General features: G+C 53.5%; 9 protein-coding genes across 9 annotated transcripts; 3 read left to right on the top strand and 6 right to left on the bottom strand.

The window, feature by feature from the left end:
* Positions 1 to 75: 75 nt before the first annotated feature.
* Positions 76 to 827, bottom strand: N7443_008526 (uncharacterized protein; the record flags this gene model as incomplete). The annotated part of the gene is made up of 3 exons (XM_056888582.1): positions 76 to 473; positions 575 to 691; positions 761 to 827. 3 exons carry the CDS (start codon positions 825 to 827, stop codon positions 76 to 78), a joined length of 582 nt encoding a protein of 193 aa, XP_056737884.1.
* A 354-nt stretch (positions 828 to 1181) lies between these two features.
* Positions 1182 to 3153, top strand: N7443_008525 (calponin homology domain protein; the record flags this gene model as incomplete). Its single annotated transcript, XM_056888581.1, has 2 exons — positions 1182 to 1348; positions 1413 to 3153. 2 exons carry the CDS (start codon positions 1182 to 1184, stop codon positions 3151 to 3153), a joined length of 1908 nt encoding a protein of 635 aa, XP_056737883.1.
* Positions 3154 to 3619: 466 nt separating this feature from the next.
* N7443_008524 (uncharacterized protein) lies at positions 3620 to 5435 on the bottom strand (the record flags this gene model as incomplete). Its single annotated transcript, XM_056888580.1, has 2 exons — positions 3620 to 5271; positions 5318 to 5435. The coding sequence occupies 2 exons, from the start codon at positions 5433 to 5435 to the stop codon at positions 3620 to 3622; spliced, it is 1770 nt and encodes a 589-aa protein (XP_056737882.1).
* An 886-nt stretch (positions 5436 to 6321) lies between these two features.
* Positions 6322 to 7067, bottom strand: N7443_008523 (ORMDL family protein; the record flags this gene model as incomplete). The annotated part of the gene is made up of 3 exons (XM_056888579.1): positions 6322 to 6372; positions 6428 to 6786; positions 6911 to 7067. The coding sequence occupies 3 exons, from the start codon at positions 7065 to 7067 to the stop codon at positions 6322 to 6324; spliced, it is 567 nt and encodes a 188-aa protein (XP_056737881.1).
* A 923-nt stretch (positions 7068 to 7990) lies between these two features.
* Positions 7991 to 9700, top strand: N7443_008522 (zinc knuckle domain protein; the record flags this gene model as incomplete). Its single annotated transcript, XM_056888578.1, has 3 exons — positions 7991 to 8195; positions 8224 to 8942; positions 8990 to 9700. The coding sequence occupies 3 exons, from the start codon at positions 7991 to 7993 to the stop codon at positions 9698 to 9700; spliced, it is 1635 nt and encodes a 544-aa protein (XP_056737880.1).
* A 227-nt stretch (positions 9701 to 9927) lies between these two features.
* Positions 9928 to 11035, bottom strand: N7443_008521 (putative haloacid dehalogenase-like hydrolase; the record flags this gene model as incomplete). Its single annotated transcript, XM_056888577.1, has 5 exons — positions 9928 to 10107; positions 10168 to 10330; positions 10381 to 10590; positions 10647 to 10679; positions 10878 to 11035. 5 exons carry the CDS (start codon positions 11033 to 11035, stop codon positions 9928 to 9930), a joined length of 744 nt encoding a protein of 247 aa, XP_056737879.1.
* A 275-nt stretch (positions 11036 to 11310) lies between these two features.
* N7443_008520 (uncharacterized protein) lies at positions 11311 to 12171 on the top strand (the record flags this gene model as incomplete). The annotated part of the gene is made up of 1 exon (XM_056888576.1): positions 11311 to 12171. The coding sequence occupies one exon, from the start codon at positions 11311 to 11313 to the stop codon at positions 12169 to 12171; it is 861 nt and encodes a 286-aa protein (XP_056737878.1).
* An 800-nt stretch (positions 12172 to 12971) lies between these two features.
* N7443_008519 (uncharacterized protein) lies at positions 12972 to 17789 on the bottom strand (the record flags this gene model as incomplete). The annotated part of the gene is made up of 1 exon (XM_056888575.1): positions 12972 to 17789. One exon carries the CDS (start codon positions 17787 to 17789, stop codon positions 12972 to 12974), a length of 4818 nt encoding a protein of 1605 aa, XP_056737877.1.
* A 1799-nt stretch (positions 17790 to 19588) lies between these two features.
* has1 (ATP-dependent RNA helicase HAS1) lies at positions 19589 to 21471 on the bottom strand (the record flags this gene model as incomplete). The annotated part of the gene is made up of 2 exons (XM_056888574.1): positions 19589 to 19843; positions 19900 to 21471. 2 exons carry the CDS (start codon positions 21469 to 21471, stop codon positions 19589 to 19591), a joined length of 1827 nt encoding a protein of 608 aa, XP_056737876.1.
* Between the last annotated feature and the right edge of the window lie 194 nt (positions 21472 to 21665).

The raw sequence follows: 21665 nt of genomic DNA, 5'->3' as shown, positions 1-21665 counted from the left end.
GCTTGAAGTGGACTCCGGCCAATCACAGCGAGTCAATTTCAGATGTCGATAAGAACGTTTTTATCTCCGCGCTTTTCACCGCTGGGATGTTGGTGTCCAGGATTCAGGTTGCCAGCCATCGCCGGGGTTCACGGCCTTATCCCATGGATTCTCGGGTTTCTTGGTCTTCGTCTCAGCGGGAGCAGGAGTGGCAGTGGGTTCTGGCTGTGGCGTTGTCGTTGGCTCTGCGGGTGCCGGAGCTTTTTGTGTCGGAGCATCGCCCGGTGTTGGACTTGAGGTGGGCTGGCTGGTTTGCGGTGTAGGTTGTTTATATTCTGTCTGGGGCTTGTCCAGGAAAGAGGGCTTGCTGGCCCAGCGTTCGTCAGCGAGTCGGGCGAGGTTTTTCATTTTGGCCTGGCGTATGAGGTCTTGTCGCTGTTCCTCGATGGTCGGCGGGTGTTCGCGAACATGTCGGAGCCATTGGTGCCATTGTGCTGTTCATCCAGCTTGTAATTAGTATAGCATTCTCTGTTTAAAGATACAGTCTGCGGTGGCAAGGCCAGGTCCGGTGCACATCTTCGGGAATAGCACTCACGTGAAACTTTGACTTCATCATAGTGTGTTCTGGGGTCGAATTTTACAATCCGTCGCAGCCGGTTGGCATTTACTGCGTCCTTGAACACCCAAAAGGTGTTTCCGGCGAGGTCCTCGCCTGGTAGTTGGTTAGCAAGGCCGGGGGATTCCAGGCGCATAGAGCGCGGACGTCAGTAGGACAACTGACCGACAATAAACATCTTGCGCCATGGAAAGCGAAGGCTCTTCCACTTGAACCAAAGGCTGTTGACCATATTTGCGGGGAGGACGTTAAGGGTGTTGATGAGGCGTGGAGAAAAAGTTGCGGGAAGTGAAGATCAGGAACGTCATTGGAGCCGAAATAAACAGTCCCGAGCATTCCATTCCTTCCCTCTTTCTCCCTCTTCTGAAGGGATTCTGCAAACTCCTTTTGATTTCTATTCAACTCCTACTGACTTGGTTAATTGCGTTGTACTTTCACAGCTCTGATACCCAACCCCCCTCCCCCCACCCTTGGGGACGATCAGGCACCGGATTAAAGGGATACCCTCTGACAGAATCTCAACAATCCACCTTCCCTCGCATACACCAGACAACCGGAACCGGATATCCATGATCGTACACCGACCATGGCTTCGGTAACTTCTCTTGACAAAGACCTACGCAACATGCGCCTATCCCGCTATACCCCGCAGGCAGCCGCGGAGGTGCGCGATTGGATTGAGGAGATGCTGCGCGAGAAACTACCATCCAGCGACCTACTGGAAGGCTTGAAGGATGGGACCGCTCTCTGCAAGTAAGTCTCGATCGCGATGAGGTGGCGTCAATGGTGTTGGAACCCGGACTGACCCCTCGTCTAGGCTGGTCAATATGGCCGTGTCACCCGGCGTGAGGTACAAGCAGTCTTCGATGCCTTTTGTACAGATGGAGAATATCTCGCATTTCCTGCGCGCATGCCAAATGCCGCCTCTCAGCCTTCCCCCGCATGACGTCTTCCTGACCGTGGATCTCTACGAAGCCAAGGACCCTGCGCAAGTCCTCCAGTGTCTCGCTGCATTTAGTCGACGGGCAAACGCCCTCCAGCCAAGCAAATTCCCCCGAGCAGTTGGTCCCCAGAGCAAGCGGAACATGGTCAGCCCGAATGCGACAGGCTCGTCAAGCTCGGGGTTGTACAATCGATCCGGTCGTGCGTCCAGCAATGTCAGTGACACTGAGAGAACTGGGTCTATGAGCTCCTGGAGTAAGAAGGGAGACGAATCTTCGACTTCACCAGCCTGGAACATTCATCAATACGGATATATGGGTGGAGCTAGTCAGGGCAATCAAGGAATTGCATTTGGCGCTCGCCGACAAATCACGTCTTCGTCTCCTGCTGTCCCCAGTCTTGCCGATAAAGAGAAGCGCAGACGAGAGGAGGAAGACCGAATTCGCCAGCAAGAAGCTGAAAGGGAGGAAGCTGCACATGCGCACCAACGGGAGATTGAAGAGCAGGAGGCTCAAGCTAAGGCCGAGGAAGAGCGGCGGTGGGAGGAGGAAACGGCTCGTGAGAGGGAGAAGGAGCGCCGTGAGATGGAAGAGGAGAAGAGGAGTTGGGAGGCAGAGAAGCGTCAATGGGAAGTCGAGGAGCAGCGCCGAGCTGCTGAGGAGAAGGAAGCCGAGGAGCGCTTTGAACAAGAGCGTCAAGACCGGAAACGAGCCAGCGATGCTCGTCTCAACGGCCAATTCCTCAGCCAATACCAGGCTGGTCAGGTTTCTGCTGCTTCTCCCGAGCCAGTCGGAGAGACAGCAGAGAGCCGCCGCATTAAAGAACTTGAGCGTGAACTTGAGCTTGCCAAGCAACGTGAGCGTCAATACGAGACTGAAAGGCAGGGAATTCAAGACCAGAAGAGTGGTGATGCTGCAGCGCGCATCTCTAGCCGCCCTAACCGTCCCGTGCCCGTTCCTCCAAAGCCCAGCTATGATCTCTCTTCTCTTGAGCAAGAGCGCCGCATGCTCGCCGGAGAGTGGATCAAGAATCAGGATATGCCAGCCACACAGGAAGAATCCGAGCAAGCTGAACAAGCGCCACCTCCTCCTCGCCGTCCGCTCCCAGAGCCCGTTAGGTCATCTCAACCAACGCCGCCAGTCAGAGACCTTCCGCCCGCTCCGCGTCCCCTCCCCAACCCTGTAGCCTACTCTGTCAATGGCGATCCGAACCGTGTGGACCGCTACCTCTCGTCTAACCCTGCTCCCACAGCTCCACCCCCTGCCACCCACCGTGTTCAAGACTACTCCACAACCTCCGAAGTTGACGCCGAGAACAGCCGCCGTTTCGCCTCCCAGCAAAAGACCAAAGCCGGTGGCTGGGCATCAAAGTCCCTCCTGGAACGCGAGATGGAGCGTGAGCGTGAGCGCCAGCGCGAATGGGAAGAGAACCAGAAGCAAACCCAAGCCGCCGCAGACCACGGCTTGACCGACACCACCTCCGGCACGGGCCCAGGCCAGTCCTGGGACGTCCACCAGTATGGCTACATGGGCGGTGATAACCAGAATCGCGGTGGCCATGGCCTGGGTATTGGAGGTGCCAGGCGCCAGATCATCGGGCCTCGACCTCCGCCTTAAAGGCCTGATATTGATCTTGTCTCGCCTATTCGACCTAGGAAGCCTTTGTGTTGGTTCTTATCCTTTTTGTTGATTCTCGATACTCGACAGTTTGAAGGATTATATTGTTGTTTCTTCTTGTTTCTTTGCGTCGGCGCGGTGGATTGTTTTTCATGCGATGATTCCCGCCCAGCTGCATTTCTTTTTTTTTTATTTAATCGTTTCGAATCGAGGCTACTTATGCCATGACAAAGGTTGTCGATAGCGGAAAACTATAAAGTACTCCATTACACTTTAAACCTCGGGGTAGGAGCTAAGCGTAAGCGTATACAAAGCATCGCCGTGCTCGTATTGATTAACTTGCTCTACTGGTTACCGAAAGTGTGAATACAAGAGCATAGGTAAAGACGTACTCGTTTTGAATATAAATCATAAGGATCATTGATATCGTCAATGTCATAACATAGGCCAACCATCAAGCCGGCTTCTACTGAGTACCCCTCAATGCCAGCATTTCAACCAAAAACATCAATCTGTCCCCACTTTCCACCAGCCAGCACCACTCAAGCGACTCCTTATTCCGACTCGCAATACTACGTCGCATATCATCCTGAACCCGGCTAGCCCTCTGCAAAATCCCACGCTCAACAGATTCCTTGAATTCAGGCGTCATTGTCAACAAATCGCCATTAGCCAGGAGAATGACCAGGGCCTCGAGAGCGATAGACACTTTGGCATTATCAGCCGCGCTAGATGTCGTCGCTGCGAATGGAAGGAAACAGGTTTCCAGCTTGACTTGGTCGAGCCATTCTTCGTGCATGCTCGGGGCGCTGCTCTGGCGCAGGGTTTCTAGTAAACTTTGACAGAGTGTTGTCTGTTGGTCGTCTGGGAGTTCGGGGAGGATGTAGGGGCTGACGAAAGTTTGGAAGATGGGGAGAGGGAGGGGGCGAATGTTTTCGACGAAGAGGTAGTAGAGCTCCGAGACGGGCATGAAGTCGTCTTCGAGTCGCTCGGAGACTTTTGATAGGAGACCGAGGAGTTTCTTGCGCAGGCCGAGTGATTTTAGTCCGCCCATGGTGGAGACGCCACCACTGTGTTGGGTTAAGGTGGTTGTGTCTGAAGAGTCTTGAACAGGCTCGGCGGCGGTTGGGTCTACTGTGGTTCTGGTGCCTCGTCGTGTACGCTTCGACCGTCGGGGCATGGCGCCTACCGGGGGAGACGAAGCGCGAGAGGTTGACTTGCTTTGGTCTGTGACTTCGGTGCTTTCTTCGTCGGACTCGTCTTGGGACAAGTAGTCGCCATATTTGTCCTCGTCGATGTTGACCTCGCTCTTTCGCTTTTTCGCCTTTTCTGGTGCCGATTTCGACTTTGAATGTTTCAATTCTTTGGCGAATACCTGACGGAACTCGTTGACTGAGGGAGTGCTACCATCTGCAAAGATGGCCCTCACAATTCTGCGATTTTTTCCATGTCTCCCCGAGTAGATGTACCGGAAGAGCATGCTTTCGCGGAAGATGGCCAAGTCATCATTTTTGATTGACCGGGATCCTTTTCGTGTCGTCGTCTCCCGTGTTGTTTCTTCTTGTTCTTCCTGGCTCTTTTTTTCTAGCAGCTCTTCATACTCCTGTTCGCGCTGCTCCCAATCATCCAGAAGTATATCACACATGAACCGAAGCCAAGTCTGCCAATGCTCCCACCGCTCCGGATGAAGTACAGAGCAGTTGAATGCCCATCCAACAGCATGCCAAAAGTCTTCAGCACGCGACCAAAGCGAGGACTCGTTTGCCACATCCAATTTCTGCCAAGGAATCTTATCATGGGGTACATCTTTGGGGCTGGAAGAGGCATCATCTGCATGAAGCAGTCTTCCCGATCGCGATGTCCGAGTAAGTTTGAAGCTGAAAGCCAAACCAAGCCCAGCATCTTTCGGGGTAATCAAAGTACTGATAAGCCGCAAGAGCCGCAACGCGACCTGCGGAGCCTCTTGCTGTTCGGGCTTCTTGGCACGGTTTGTAGTCGATGGGTGAACGAGGAAGGTACATGCCAGCGCAAGATGCTCAGGTAACGGAGCTATCACTGTCTTCGAGGCGTAGGTCCCAGAGGCGAGGGTGTTGAATAGAAGCGTCAATGCTTGGGTGTCTGTAGTCGGGTTAGCGGGGCTCGGCCAGTACGCAGGAAAACGTACATAGTTGTTCCTCGAAGAAGATTCCGGTATGTTCGGCGATCTCGAATGGCAGCCCTGTGGGCGTACGATACGCCATACCCACCGGAGGACCCATGGCCTCAGAATGTTGGTCCGACATCTCTTTTGGTCGCGCGTCTTTGGACGCGCTTATCGATAGCTGCTTAGTCACGTCTCCTTTCGTGGCTGAAAGTGATGGATGATCAATTCCACAAAGTAACGGCATGCAGACGATATTTCAAGTGGATCAAAGAAGAATTGAGGAGCTTTTCCTAGAGTGAAATTCATTCGGAGTTGTTCGGGGGGTTGTGAACAAAGAAGTGTGTCTTTGTAGTTATACGTTGTTGATAACATTGGACCGAGAGATGCTGGTACTTCCTAAATCCAACTAGAAACAATGTCCAGTGTACACAATTCTAGTATCGACACCCAATTGATTCAACATCTGGCACGAATGTAAACATGAGCCCAATATAGTAAAAGAAGTCAATTCTGAATTGCTACTGACCACGCGAATCGGAGAAGTGCACTCCAAGCTATGATGCAATGCCCCCGCATAAGCCAAGCCAAGCCGATGACTTGCGTGCTTAGCAGCAGATCTCGGACCTTGGAAACCCTACAGGGTCCGGGGTGCTTCAGCCCTACACATTCTACAATTCTAAAGCGCTCAGAGCAGGCCACAGGCCTGGCGATGCAGGTAAGACAGGAGGTTGTGCAGAATAAAAATATGCATGGCTCTAAAACTGTAAGATCTAGACAAGGACAGGGAGGTAATACACCAGGCTCTGTCGCTCGCAGGTCGAGGGTGGGTTCGTCATATTTGCCAAAAGAGAAGGGAAATTTGCAACAGCCAACGACGGATCAAAACTCCGTGGATCAACGCAATGCAAAAACCTCGGTATGAGGGAGCGGGCGAACAAGGAGAGGCAAAGGACAAGGAGCGAGCTCGAAGGCCAGAAAACATACGCCAATGTAGCAAAAGGAAAAAGGAAAGCCAAGGGGAATAGCTATGATTCCTCTGGTATGTCGGAGAATAAGCCTATTCGCAACCGATGCGACTAGAGATGGGTTAGCGGAGTCCAATGGGCCGCGTCAGACAGAGGAAACACCTACAAACGGCAATTTGGGAATGACCACTCCCAAGGTGGCGAGGAAGTTGATGATGAAGTAGGTCACGTCGTAGTGTGTATAGTGGGTGCTGAGAAGGAAGAGCCCGATGGGCACGCTGAGGAGGAACTTCTTGGCCGGGGTGTACTGGTCGCCGTTATCGATCTGCTCCCACATGTTGAGGTTGTCGTAGGCACCGGCGTTGAACTCGAAGGGGATGCCCCGCACCCAGTGAAACATGAGGAAGGAGCCGAACATGTAGCTGATGTTGGTGAGGGTCCATGAGGTCTCCTGTGAGACGCCGGGGATGATGTCGTAGAAGATTTTGAGGGCCGCGATGCAGACGAAATGAATGGTCCAGGCACCTGTTCATGCGACAGAATTGCAGTCAGTACGGATGTTTCTTGTTGTTTTGAGATAGTTTCCCGTCCACGGTGTCCGGACCGGATCGGTCGGGGGAGGTGGGCTTGGGGAACCAGTGCAACTCACCCTTGGCATTGACCCAGTTAGCATTGAGGTTGGGCAGCGCGGCCTGATCGCTCGTGTGTTCGATGGATTCGGCAGGTTCCTGGTAGATGAGACTGCTCGAGCGACGCCGGCGGCCCTGCTTTTGGGTATTGGGGGATAACCGCTGTGGCCCGTCCATCTCGTGAGGAAAGGAGATGGTTCTGGGGACCAGCAGGGAGGATTTGGAGGTATTGGTCGCCAGCGTGACTGGAGAGGGGGAGGTGTTGAGGTGGTGGAAAAGGAGCGTGGGGATGAAGGTGGCACACGGCCCAGATCCAGAACTGGAGAAAGGTCGGGCGGATCGGGGTCACGGGGGCAGGGTCGAATTAGCCGCGATGAAGTTTGGGATTTTTAAAACCGAAAGGGATTCCAGTTCTTCTGGAAGGTGATGCTCGAGAGAAGTAGAGAAAAAGGAAGTTGGGGAACGAGAATGTCCTGAGGCACGTGCAGTGGGCAGCTCCAGCACGGACAGATCAATCTGGGACTATTGCACCTTCACCACGGGACCGATCTATATTTGGCTAGCCGAGTTGGTGGCGAGATTGCAAGATAGCGAGACCTTCCATAACCATCGGGGGCAATTCGTGAATAATTCCAAGGCGTGGCCTAACTGACACGAGTCTACAGTTCCGGACTGACACAGCCTAGACCTGGACCTAGACCTAGACCTAGACCTTTGCGCCCCTAACTTAAGATGCATAAGAACCTGCAGTGAGCTACTTACCTACTTAGGTATACCTTCCTAACCTAGGGAATAGTTCGTGTTTCTCGAACCTATCCAGGCCATCATAATAATCAATACACAGTAACGCTAGGGCCGTGTGCTTTTAAGCCTCGATCGCCGCATACCTGGTTTTCTATCATGGAAGTGCGAAAACGTCAAAGTAATTATTATTTCGAAATGAGTCAACCTATGCTCCTTCACGGTTGTGTTTTTGCACGAACTCTCCCAAATAGCGACTGTCCTGCGCAAGTGGTCTGTACAGTCGACCGTAAATTTTAGCCCTCTGATGTGAAAGTCGCGGAACGTCCGAGCCAATTTCAAACACGCCCTAGCCCACCATGGCAGACTCTTCGGGAGACGAGGCTGATTCTCGGACAGCAGCAGTTGGTTTCCAGCGCTCTCGGGCAAACAACTCATCGGCCCGAAACTCCCAAGATGGCGATTCCCGACCCGCGAAGAAACAACGACGGAGCCGATCCCGCGGCCAAGATGTGACCGATTTTCTCCCCCGTGGCGCATCGTTCAGCGAGACCCCCCTTAGAGGTTGATCCGGATGACACATCTAGCTCAGGATCTAGCTCAGGCTCCGGGCACGACTCGGATGGATCAGATGCGCCCAAATCGACTGCTGCCAACCCTCATGTAGGAAGCACCGCGCCTGCAATCAGTTGGAACCAGGGAAAGAAAGCAGCGGTTCGCACAACGCTTGGAAAGAGGAAGGCTACCCCGACCAACGGGACTACCAACCAATTCAACGCTGTGAATGATACATACTGGCGCGCTCGCAGTGCCTCTGTCTCATCTGGAGCCAGCGACACGCAGGAAACCACAGCGGACAAGGACAAGGCCGAGGAAAGCAGTGGATTGGAGGAAGGCGAGGTCGACTCTAAGAGTGAATCGGACGGCTCGGTTTCTTCCAACTCCGAGGCCGATGACTCCATATTGCTGAACATTGGTGCGAAGAACGCAAATGATGCGACTCCGGCAGAGGCTTTGCTCGCAGATGGTGTGCACACAAATGGAGTTGCAAATGGCCAGACCAATGGATCTGCGGAAGGGGTTGACACCTCTGGCCCGGCTGAGCCCAAGGAGGATGCATTCCAGCGCTTCTCGCGCAAGTATCCTACCGCGCCCATTGCTTTGATGGATTTGAGCCAAGAAGACTTTGAGGAGCAGGCGAGATACGTGCACTGGGCTCTTGACATCAATGATATCGATCTCCAGCTCCCTGTTGTGTGCATTGAGTGTCAAGGACAAGGCCATCTGGCCGAGGTGTGTCCGACAAAAGAGGTATATTTCTCCCACCGATTATTCCCGACAATATGCTGACCAATTAGTGTGTACACTGTGGTGTGTGGAATAAACACACGAGTCCTTCCTGCTCTACATGGCAAAGATGTCCCCGATGCCGTGAAAGAGGCCACGATGAAGCCCAGTGCTCCTCTCCCTTGAAAGGTTCTACTACTGAAGTCCCCTGTGACCTCTGCGGCTCGCAAAACCACGTCGAGGTTGATTGTAGTGCCGCGTGGAAATCCACGCTACAAGAGCCTACTGCGACAGGTGTCACAGTCTCCCTCTCGTGTGCCCGTTGCATCAGCTCCAGCCATTTGATCGGCGACTGTCCGTCTAATCGCAACCCTCTCCCTAACTCCTCCTTCACCCTCAGCGGCGTTGACCCCAGTACCATCACAAACCTCAACACAGGGCCCTCAACAAAGCCTATATCTGCGAAACCACCCCCGCCCACCAGGGCTCCACGCAGCAAAAATCGTCGAGGACCTAAGATTCGTGATCCATCTTCAGAGAGTGACAATGGCGCTTTCCCCCCGCGTGGTGGCCGCCGTCCTCCGCCTCCGCCTTCATCGCGTGGCAGAGGTCGTGGCAATATTTCGTTCGGCAGCAGCAACACTTTTGTTCCTAGCCAACCTCGAGGGAAGCCACCGTCGCGTCCGTTCAATGGAAACCGTGGACCTCCGCCTCCAAGAGGAGGGGGAGGTGGTGGCTTCCGAGGCCGTGGACGGGGTGGCAAGTCGCGTAGAGGCAAATAGACCATGGAGATCGATATCGATCTTCGTGGTCGGGGGTAATGAGAACATCACGAACCTAATGCACATGTACATTGATCCTATACTGTCTTGTAAATATTTGTATCTTATCCTTTAGAACATTGCATTGTACTGGAATTGCTATTTTGAAGCTATTTCATGATGTGACATCTAATGTAGGAGAAAGTAAAGTCCAATGAGCCGAATTATCCAAAGTCATCACATGATTACTATGGCTCCCGAGTACCGACGAATCCCCTTTCAAGGATATCAACCAATTCATCCAGCTGGTTGATACAAAGATCGGTGTGAGCGTGCTCTTGGAGATGACTATTGTGTTCATTGACCAGCAAGACTGTTGCTGCGCCAGCCATATGACCGGATGTCATATCATCAATGCTATCTCCGACCTATCAAACACATCAGCTTTCAACGCAATTCACCACCCCATAAGAAAAGGTAATACTCACCATAATCAGATTCTCCGCGCGATTTGTCAATCCCCATTCCCGCGCAATATGCAGGATACCCGCCGGATCAGGCTTAGGAATGACATTCGGCGTATCCCGCGTGATTATGGGCAGGAATACATGGCTTGGCATGTGGTTCTGAATGAGATATTGCACGGGTGCTCTGCTTATACTTAGGTTACCGAAAATAACAGACCAGGGGGAATTGCATACTCGAAATTCCGTGTACAGAGACCCCGTCGGAGACTGCGCGACTTCAGGTAGTCCATTAGCCGAGCCAAACCAGGCTGCGGCTGTTGCTCCAGCATGGCCTTCTGCTCGACGGCTTGCACTTTGGCAACGGCGGCAGCTTGGTCTTCGGCTGTCGGAAGGTCACGAATATGGTGGAGGATGTCGATTGAATTGTCAATTCCGAGCGCCTCCCTGGGTTGCGTTAGATTGGGATAGGAGGTAGTACTGTGAATCGATGAGCAAATCACCTCATTTCTGAGAACATGTGGTGTTGCGGTAGGCTGGATGTTGTTAGTGGGGATCTTAGACGTGGAATTGACGTTGAATGAGTTTCCCGGGATTGAGTCACGTATACCGGTACCGCCCATATTGACATGATATGTGAGCCCGGTGCAGAGGAGAGTGAAACAGTGTTCAATTAATGATGAGAGGAAGATAGTACGATAAAAAAAAACACCCCATTGAGGATGGAAGCTTACCACAAGGTCCCATCCACGTCAAAGATGATGCCCTTCAACGTTGGCGCATCCGACGCACGCGTCGGATCGAGAGGCGCGAATCGTCGCGGACGGAGATGCTTGCATTCTGCAACAGACATGATGGAGGAGCGGATAGTGCGTGCGGCGAGAGAAGTCATGGGTGAGAGAAGAGGTGCGGAGGGGGAATCGGGGAACTTTGAGATAGAGGATAGAGCCCCACTTGGAATATAGTTGTAGAGTTGTAGAGTTGTAGAGTCGTAGAGTCGCTCTATAACAATTGCACCTTCCACTTGCACTTGCCAACTTCCCAACTGTACCATTCCTTCCATCTTCCATCATGACTCAAGTTCTCTCCTACTCTTTCACACACACACACATTCATTGAACCACGTGAAACACCTCAACACTTGACAGTCTTTAAAACCCCATCCAAATGCCGCTTATATCCTCCAGACGAAGCTCCCAGTCCCACGCCAACCTCCCCATAGCTCTCCTCACAACTTTCACCCTCATCACAGCCCTAGTCTACCTACAACTCATCTACGCCATCTCCTGGATCCTCCGACCATTCTACAACTCAGGCCAAGAATTCCCACCTATGCGACGCACCATCGAGAAAGCAGAGAGACTAACCGTCAACATCATCCTCGGTATCGTACCTACATCATTTTATCGCTCGCCGCCAGTCTCAGGTCTACTCCACATGCACGAAGATTCGGCCCACCGTATCCCATCTGTTCCACGATATGTTTACGATCCCGCATCACACACCCAAGGCACAACTGTTCTCCCAACCCTATCACAATGCTACCCGGAGAACTCCATCGAACGAACCGGTATAATTCACCACGACTCCCATTTTCCGGTATGCGCGACCCCAGACCACTACACCAGAGACTCCTCCGTCTATGACACAGTCAAGAAACACACCACTGGCAAACAACGCATCTCCGTCGTCGAAATGCACCAGTCTCAACAAGCCACCCAGACATACCAGCAAACAAAGTCACCTTTAGTCCCTGCCCCAGTTATCTCGGCCCCACTCGAGAAATCACCCGCTGCATCGTTTGATGGCGTGCGCGAGGCGAGTATGCATTCTTTCCTGACGGAGACGGATAATTCGAATAACTCGTTGACACTGCGGATGAGCAAGCGGGCGAAGTCGAGGTCTACGGAGAGTTATCCAGGGAGGTTTCCTGTCAGTGATAGGTTGGAGTATACTAATCTTGCTACGGCTGAATTGAACTTTCGGGAGAAAGGGACTACCTTTGTGCGGCCTTTTTCGGATTACTAGCTGGTTGGGTTGTTGGCTGGGAGTGTGAGATTTCGGATTGATGTCTTGTGTTGCGGGTTTCTTCTTTCTGGGGTTCGCATATGCTTTTGTTCCCGGGTTCGGTGGTGGTGTTTTGGTATTGGAGTATACTTATCCTCTGTGTCCAGTCTTTTATTTGAAAGGAAAGGGTCAAAGATGCTCTGTGTAGTCTTTGAGTGTTCGATGCAATGAAATTTCTTAACATACAAAAGGCGTGACTTGATACAAGGTTTCTAGGAAATATATTGAGATGGAGAGATTAAAGTAGGTTTCAAGTTCGTAATCTGCACTACAAAGAATTTCGGAAGTTTGGAGAATAAGCCTATGTGAGGATCAAATGTGAGGATCAAATGTTGTTACTACTTTGTACTATCTACACATAACCATCGGAATTATCCCGAACATGCAAGGAGAGATGCAACAAGAAATCATAAGTAGATAATCCACACGTCACAGCCGCTCCCATCCGAATGCCTATTAGCACTGAAAGCACAAGATATAAGCCCGCTTGCGCTGAAAACCAAAGAAGAAAGAAAAAAAATAAATTTAAAGAAACAAAATCATTTTTGCGCTCATTGCTCATAGATGGGAGGGATAATAGATGATAGATGATAGACGTCCGGTGTAAAGCATAATCATCACTGTCGTAAAGGGCGCGGACGCCACACACTTCGTCAAGACACAAGAAAATGCAGAGGGTAAAAAAAAAAAAAAAAGGAAAACAATCGAACGCTGGACACAAGTACAACCCGTGGGTTTGGGGTATCACAATGCGGTAGGACTTAGTATTCGTCGTCGTAGTCAATCTGCATCGGGCTGCCTCGGTAGCGGGTTCGTTTGATGTTGCTGGGGCTATAGGTGCCGCTGGAGGTGAGGGGGCGTGGGCCGGTGGGCTTGCGTGTTGGTGGGGAGCGGATGGCAGAGCTCTTGATTGGACTGTTAGCTTGGGAATTGGGTACACTTGATGATGAGGTTCGTACCCGTGAGACGACGCGGTCGTTGTAAGGCTGCTCTTCTCCCTCGGAGACCTTGGGGGGTCGCTCGGGGATCAATGGGCCCTCGTCTTTGACCTTGGGAGGCCGAGGTGGGCCAGCTTGACGGGAGCTGGTCTCTGAGTAGCCTGCATCGGAGATGGGAGACAGGCGGCTGCCACCGCTGAAGCGTTGCTGGTTGGGGTGGACAGCAGGCAAGCTAGGGTTTGAGCCCCAGTGGTCTGAGGAAGGCGACTCCGGGCCCATGTAACTCTGTGCCTGGGATTCCAGGTGGTTCTGGAAGCGCCCAGTGGGACCCTGGCGAGGCTGAGGGTGCTGTAGGTCGAGACTGCGACGGTTCGCCTCGAACTTGGGCCTCTCGGAGACTTGAGAAGGAACCAACGGAGACGGCGGCCGGTTCTCCTGATCATCCTCGCCCAGAGTGTAGGTGGACCGAATACGGTCATCGCCCTGAGGGTCGTAGTAGTCCCCCTTGTAAGCATCCTGGGCGAGATCTGACCCAGAGCGTGAGACCTCGGAGTGTGGACGCTCCTTGCGAGCAGGCTGGATACTGTTGCGGATGTTATCACCCATGGAAGATGCGGTGGTCTTGGACCAGCGGGAGATCTTGGGGAAGATAGAAGAGCTGCTCGATTTATGCTTGCGAGCCTTCTCGGTCTTGTCGGAAGCCTTGGGTGTCGTATCGGTGCTTCGCGCTCCCGAGGCAACAGGCTTGCGCGGAGGAGTGACAAGGGGCAGGGATCCAGAGCGTTCGTGGCGAAGAGGCTCTTGCATAGGCAGGTGTGCTGTCACATAAGGATCATCCTCATCAATCTCAAGGTCGTCGTCGTCATCCTCATCCTCCTCGGGCACAGTGCTGACGCGCGGATCCGCGTTAGACGGCCGGGGGCTCGACTGGTAAGGATGGCTACCCAAAGGCGCACCACTGTGGTCATTGGTGTTGACTCCAGTGGGATCAGTGCTTGCGCGGCGAGTGCCAGGGCGAGGGCTTGGGATGTCCTGCCCTTCACGCAGTGCCTCAACCTCTTCAAGCAACTGCTCCAGCATGCCCTCGATCTTGGTGAGGTCATTGCCCGACTTCAAGTTCAGACCCTTGAGTGCACGCTTGAAAATGTTTTTCCGCTTGGCCTGTTGTTCCTCCTCCTCTGCGTTCAGCTGATGGGCACGAGAGTTGCTGGTAGGCAATGGTCGAGGGCCGCCGAGAGCCTTCAAAGTCCGGTCATGTTCTTTTTCAGTGGTATCTTGAAGCATTTCGTCCTGCTGGGCGATGAATTTCTTCATAGCTTCGAAGGAGGTTCGCATCTCAGCCGCACTTCGGACCAAAGTAACCAAAATCTCGGTATCTCTGGCATTCCGCTGAGCGTCGCGCACGGTAAGATGGTCCATCAGAGCGACAATGTCCTTGGACTGGATTCTTTCGATGCCGCGACCAGTGGCACTGTCGTAAAGCGGAGAGCCGACGCCATGAGAGTAACCGCTGAGATCCCGACGGTGTCCAGAAGTAAATGGATCATCAGCCTCGGGGCTGTCGAAAGCACCTACACCAGCAGCATCCGCGCCGGCTAGACCACGGCTACCCTGCTTGGGAGTACCGATGCTGGGGGACATGGGGTTGGCAGCAGACACATAACCTTCATCCTTGGCTCCTGGAGGAGTACCGAAAAGCTGCTGAGTCTGCTGATCGGGATAGTAGTCATCGCCACCGAAGATGTTCCTGGCAGTCTCGTAGTACTCGGCGTCAAGACCACGCTGTCCATTGTGAGGCATTTCCTTTGTGCCACCAGACTGGTCATAGTACGGAATCTCAGCTGGCGGTGATCGCGAACCATACCCCCAGTGATCCTGGGTTCCTTGAGCACCACCAATTGGACCCTGGATGATGGACGGGTTGGTGTTGATATCCGACTCCGACTCTTGGCTATGAGCATCAGCATCCACGTCAGGGTTTTGCAGTCCACGAGCGGCGCCAGCGATAATGCCCGCTTCCTCCAAGTCGTCAATGGACTGGGTGACACTCTGCGGGGGAGAAGTAACACCCATGCGGCGAGGGAAGGAGGTCTCATCGGGGCTGGAAGCATCTTGTACTTGCTTCAAGGGACTTCCGCGCTTCTCGGGGCTGCGACTGGCGGCTCGCTCAGCGTTTTCCGTTTGGGACCGGTTGCTCGATGTCTGGGACTCGAGAATAGATGGATCCATCAAAGAGGCCACTGCTGATTCAACATCTATAGGATGGACAAACTGGGGGTTGGCAGCCACCCCACCACCAGTGACATGCTGACCTTCCTTGATCCGGTCCATGAAATCAACATCACTGTCCTCGCCATCACCTGAAAGTTTGGACTCCTCGTCATGACCATAGATGTTTTCTTCGGTTGAAACATGGCGAGATTGCTCATAGCCGAGGTCAGGACCTCCCTCGCCGTGGAAGGCTTCGCTCTGACTGTTGGGGCTGGGTCCATTGCGGGTGGATCGTGCGAGGTTGGTGCTAGGTGCCGAAGACAGGGAGTCAATCGAGAGGCGGGGTTCCATTTCTCGCTTGCCTTCAGGCTGATGGTGGTACTGGGCCTGATAGTGATCGCTACCAGTCTCAGTGTGTCCGCTTGCAACACTCTGGATAGGGCTCAGGGCCCGGCCGTACTGTTCGCCGTCCGAGGCCCGATGTCCTGGCTGAGCTGCGTCAAGAAGGTTGGCAGCGGCCGCAGCGGCAATGGCCCAGTCTCCAGAGCCGGTTCCAGGTGACTGGCTCTTGCCACGCAAGTCACGGTCTGAGATGCTGTGCATGGAAAGGTTATGATGCGATTGGTTTCCATGACGCATGCCCAGCTCATATCGCGAGTCCAAGGGGGTTCGAGTCGGGGTACGAGCGGTGGGTGAGGCGAGCTGTCTCGGCGACCCGCGGGAGACTTCGCCATGGAAGAGCTGGTTGTGAGGGGTAGGACTCTCCGTGCGCTCAGAGAGTAACGAGGCTCTGGTCATCTCCGAGTCCATCGCACTGTGCATGGGCATGAGCGGTATGTTGTGCTTCTGGAAAGCGAGCTCCGTTTCGTTGTTTTTGAAGCTGTCGACACTCTTACGAGAGCCACTCGCTCTGCGTTCGTGGCGTTCGGTCTTGTCTAGGCTGGAATTGGAGTCATGGTGCTTAAGTGCCGCTTGGGTCAGGACCGAGCCCACTCGGCCAGCAGCTTGCGCATCACGAAGACCTTTACTCTTCTGTCTGCGAATCTTGTCTTGCTCGGTGAGCTCAGGTCGACCCCATTTGACCCAGGCGGCGTCGGAAGCCTCGCTGCTTTTGCTCGACTTGCGCTCCTTGGACCGTGGTACTGACTCGCCAGAAAGAATGATCCCTCCGTCTTTGCTGTCTTTGTTCAACACAACCATAGGCTTCATGACATCTGGGGCACTCGCGTGCTTGGATAAACGACGACCCAATTCATCCCGAGAGCTGGTGGATGAGTACGAAGTGGTCATGTCTCGGTCAAATTTCGACGTGTTGGACATGACCTTTTGGTCCTTCTTGAGCTCCTTCAATTCCGGTAGAATCAGCCGTCGGATGGCATCTTCTACAGTTTCCAATAGCCTAGGATTGTTGATAGAAGATTTGGACGCGCCAGAACGGATAGAATACTGATCGCCGGACTTGCGGTTCGAGGAGACTGCCGAGCTCAAGAGACTCGATTCCGGGCTGGTGATGTACTCTTCAGCCTTTTCGTGGCGCCGTCGTCGAGATGACTTCGGTTCAGCCTCGAGATATTCTTTGCCGACGCTTTTATTCTTGCTCTTGCTCTTGTGTCTACTGCCCGAGGTCTCCTTGGGCGGCTCGTTGAGCTTCTCTGCCACGCGATGAGCGATGCGCTCGGTACTCAGACTGCGACTTCGTTGCCGGGTCGGAGCCTTCAAATGTCCTTTTTGTTTCTCTTCGCGGGGTGAACCACGCTCGAGACTTTGACTTCGCTTTCGCCGAGGACCGGCCGAGGAAAGAGTATCGATCATGCTGTCGGCTGGCATGGACGAAATGTCCGATGATGGAGGCATGAATCTGGTGTTGCGCGAGACTGTTGATAGCTCGCTGTCTTGGCCGCGATTCATCAACTCTATCTCGACGGGTAGACGCCGTGACAACTGCGGACTCTCTTCAGCTGAGTTGTCGTCACTTGCGCTCTGATCATTCAGCGCCGACTCGGTCAGTTGCTTGTGTTTTGACGGTGAGCTCAGGGAGATACGTCGGGTGTAAGCCGGCTTGCGACTGCTTCCGGACTCGGTGATTTGAATATGATCTCGGTCCTTTCTCCTGGCACCGGAGGGTGTCACCCGGACTCGCACACTAGGTCTTGATACCACGCCGCCGGGGCCTTTCCCGCCCTCGAAGTACTCGATGAGAAGCGAAGTCTGGGAATCGCGATGTGATCGCGACGCCTTTTCGTCGCGATCCCGATGGTGCCTGGTGGCGACAGTGATAGGGCTGCCGTCGTCCGGGATCGAGTACGACGTTTTGTCTGTGTGGCGAGAAAGGTCAGTGGCCAGATCTGTGGGTGTTGCGCTGTCGCCCGGGCTATCGATGATGGATTCTGTGGGGGCAGGAAGGAGTGGTCTGCGAGTATCGAGCCCCATGGTGGAGACAGGCTGCCTGGCTCAATCCGACAATCGCATGCTCCTAAAACCGAGAAGGATGGAATCTGCCGGAGACCGGGGGAGTGGGGGACGTGGTGACTCTGCTCCGTGGTATCGGGTTTGACACAGGATAGTGGGGGTAGGGAGAGGCTGGGAAGATCGATGGGAGAGGAATGGAGGAATGAAGGAATGGGAGGCAACTCGATATGGAGTGTAAGATATTAGGAGGATTCAGCGTACCAGCGCAGATACCTTGACGGTGGAGAGAAGGAGAAAGCAACGGTGAAGAACAATGAGTTGGTTGCTAAGGGCGAGCCTCCGCAGATCACCCCGATTGGAGAAAGTGGATGGGATGAGGTTGAAGGGGGAAAAGAGAAAAGAAGACTATGCGAGGGATGAAAGGCAGTGGTATTAAACCCAGAACCCAGAACCCAGTCACTAGAACCCAGTCACCAGTCACCGTAAGAAAAATAAAAGAAGATGGCTGGATAAGGTGAGAGCCATAAACAAACGGGAACCGTGGGTTGAACTGCGGATCCCGGATCGTCTTCGGTTTCCCCGGTTCTTGCCTCTCGAGGTGGCTGGTAAAATCTATCCTATCCTTCACACCTACACCTACACCTACCCCTACCCCTACCCCCCTAGCCCGACTCGTCTCTACACCTGCCAGGTCCTCTCTCCACGATGCCTGTTGACACCTGTTAATACCTAATACCTGATACCTGATAACACCCCTCGTCACACCAGGACACGGACCAAGCTGCGGCCCTCCGTGGAGCCAGGGATCCAGTGAATCAGTGAATCCGTTGGCCGAGGCGCAGACCCGGTTCGACTTGACTGGTCGCCCAGACGACCAGACGACCCGACGACCCTGCTCTGGAGGCCTGGTGATTGGCCCCGACACTTGCCAACTCATCATTTTCATCACATTTCTACGTCTACAGATAGTCACCTCGAAGGATCGCTCATTTCTATCTTGGATATCCTCAGATTCGATTCACCTATGCATGCCATGATCCGGGGCCCGCTGCATGTCATGGAATCTTCCTGTCGTGCCTGCGCCCACAGGTGCCCAAATGGTTCTAGTTCTTTCTCACGTCAACTGTAGACAATCCGGTCGCCCAGAGCTTCATTCCAAAGAGGTCTTTTTCTTCTAACCCCGCGATTTCTAACTTCGGCAGGGCACGAATTGTTACCGGATCAAACAGAAAACTCCGATGTAGAGCGCCGGATGCTTCATCCAGGATCTTCATCACTCATCGGGCACTTCGGGTAGCTCAACCATGGCAACTGCACTAGCAAAGCTTGAAACTTGACAGGTGTCAATCTATTCAGCCCAATCAGCCACAATGACCCTAAGAGCGAAGGCCCGAGCTAAATGAATTTACGGTAGACAGCATAGAAGGAGACGGATAGGTAGAGCCGCGCGATGGCCGCATTGTCATTGTCATCCTCATCTGAAGGCTGTTTGCCCGCCGCAATTTTGATCCCCCTCCACGTGGAAGCCTTCTCTTTCCCACATGGCACAAACTTTAGAGCATTCCAGCGCATTCCGCGATCCAGAATGGGGAAGGAAAAGCTCTGTACACCCTACCCTCTTTCATTTCATGCAATGCGACCAGCCGACATCCCCGCCTAGACCCGTAATCTACAGCATCAATGGACAGAATACACCGAAACCCGTTCAAAAATAGTCATTGAAATTGAAATAGATATATCTACACTAGTAAACTCCATGCCGATAATGAAGATGCAGACGACCAGTTACAGTACTTTTTGAGCCACATTCCTTTCATACACTAATCATCGTGCTTGCGTTTGAACTTCAGTCCCTTGCCGTTCCTGGGCTGGCTGCCGTATGTCCGCCGTCCCTGCTGCTCCTGCTTCTTGTCACGGCTCAAGCTAGCACCCAGCTGGATGTCAATGCGGGGCGGGGCGGAGAATCCGAAGCCCTTGGCCACCTTGACAAGGTCCAGCTTGTTGACGTCAAACACGGAGCGGAGAGAGTGGGAGGCATAGGCCTGCAGGTATGATCGGTATCCATCCTTCGCGGACTGGAGATGAGGGGTTAGCATAAGATTCATGTGGCGTGGTGTAGAGAGGGACTGACCTTGTTCAGATAGTAATTTTGTCCAATGAGCTTCTCCAGCTGAGACTGAACGTTGACAATCTTCGAGAGGGGGAACTCAAACTCAACAACGGGAACACGCGCCTCCTTGAGGTGCTTCAGGAAGCCGACCTCTGAAGGCTGCAGGAACATCAGACTGCGGCCCTTGCCGTTGGAACCACGGGCGGTACGACCGACGCGGTGAATGTAGTCACGGGGGTCATCCGGGGGATCGAACTGGATAATCCAGTCGACAGCCGGGATATCAAGACCACGGGCAGCAACGTCGGTACAGATCAAGGTACCCTGGCTGGCATTGCAGAACTCGAAGAAGGTGTTGGTGCGCTTTTGCTGCTTTTGCTTGCCGTGCAGTTCCAAAACGGGGAGGTCGATATAGTTCAGGAGCTCTGCGTGGTACTTGACGCAGTTACAGCTGGAGAAGAAGACAATGATCTTCTTCTTCAGGTTGCGCTTGAGGAAGGAGAACAGAAGTAGGAAGCGCTTGTCGGCCTCACAGACAACGTAACCTTGCTCCAAACCCTCGACTGTGCTGTGCTCCTTGCTGTGATCGACGTTGATGTAGAGCGGGCCAGGGCGCAGGGATATGCGGGCCAAATCCTCAACCTTGGTGGTTTGTGTAGCAGAGAAGAGCATAGTCTGGCGCTCCTCCTTGGGCAGAATCTTCACGATCTGGCGCATCTCGTCCTCGAAACCGACTTCGAGAATACGGTCGGCCTCGTCAATAATCAGAGTCTTCAAGTTCTTGAACACGAAGCCCTGGGTGTTCTGGAGATGATCAAGCAGACGACCGGGAGTGGCGATCAACAGGTTGACACCCTTGACCAGCTTGTCGGCCTCGGCGCGGCGGTTGGCGCCTCCGATAACGATACCGTAGGTTTGGGAGTGGTGGGCCATGAGTTCGCGGGCAACACCGAAAATCTGCAGAGCCAGTTCGCGGGTAGGAGAGACGACGAGAACACCAGTACCGTTTCTCGGCTTGAAGCGCAACGCGCTCAGCATCTCAATAGCAGGAATCAAGAAGGACAAAGTCTTGCCGGAACCGGTCTTCGCCGCACCCAAGACATCACGTCCAGCAAGTAGCGCGGGGATAGTACGCTGCTGAATCTCGGTCATGGTCTCGAAGCCCATATCTTGAATACCCTTCATAGTCTTCTCGGAGAGGTTCAACTCGGAGAACTTTTGCAACTCACCCTCCATCTGGGGAAGGCGAACATCGCCCACGACCGGCAGGTCTGAAGCATCATCCACCTCAGCATCGACAGCATCTTCGGCGTCCTCATTCTCCTCCTCCTCCTCCTCGCTGTCCTCGTTCTCCTCCTCGACCTCGTCGGCGCTGCTCTCCTCATCGTCACTGGGCGAATGGCTCACTTTGCGCTTCTTAGTCGACTTGTCTGATGCGGGCTTGGAGGGGGCAGCGGCCTTCTTCGAGGTCACCTTGGGGCTGGCCTGAGCCTTCACAGGCTTGGGGGCTTCTTCATTATCGGCGGACTTGGAACCGTGCTTTCTCTTGCGCTTCTTGGTGATATCCTTCGCGGTGTCCACAGGGCCGGGCATCTTGCCGGTTGAGCGCACAAAAGTCTGTGCGGATTAGGCAAGAGTTGAAATAAAGACCCGAAAAATCGGATTGATTAGTTTGCGTGGACCGGTGTGTTTTGATCTTCGAGGAGACAATCGCGGAAAACCATTCTGCTACTTTTTTTTCTGATCGGTAAGACTGGGCAGAATCTCCGCATCACGTGTTGATAGGA

This window comes from Penicillium atrosanguineum (assembly GCF_028827265.1).
Source record: "Penicillium atrosanguineum strain IBT 20685 chromosome Unknown utg000007l_segment0_segment0, whole genome shotgun sequence".
Lineage (NCBI taxonomy): Eukaryota > Fungi > Ascomycota > Eurotiomycetes > Eurotiales > Aspergillaceae > Penicillium > Penicillium atrosanguineum.
Note: the sequence above shows the minus strand (reverse complement) of the source record. Positions and strands in the feature narration are given on the sequence as shown.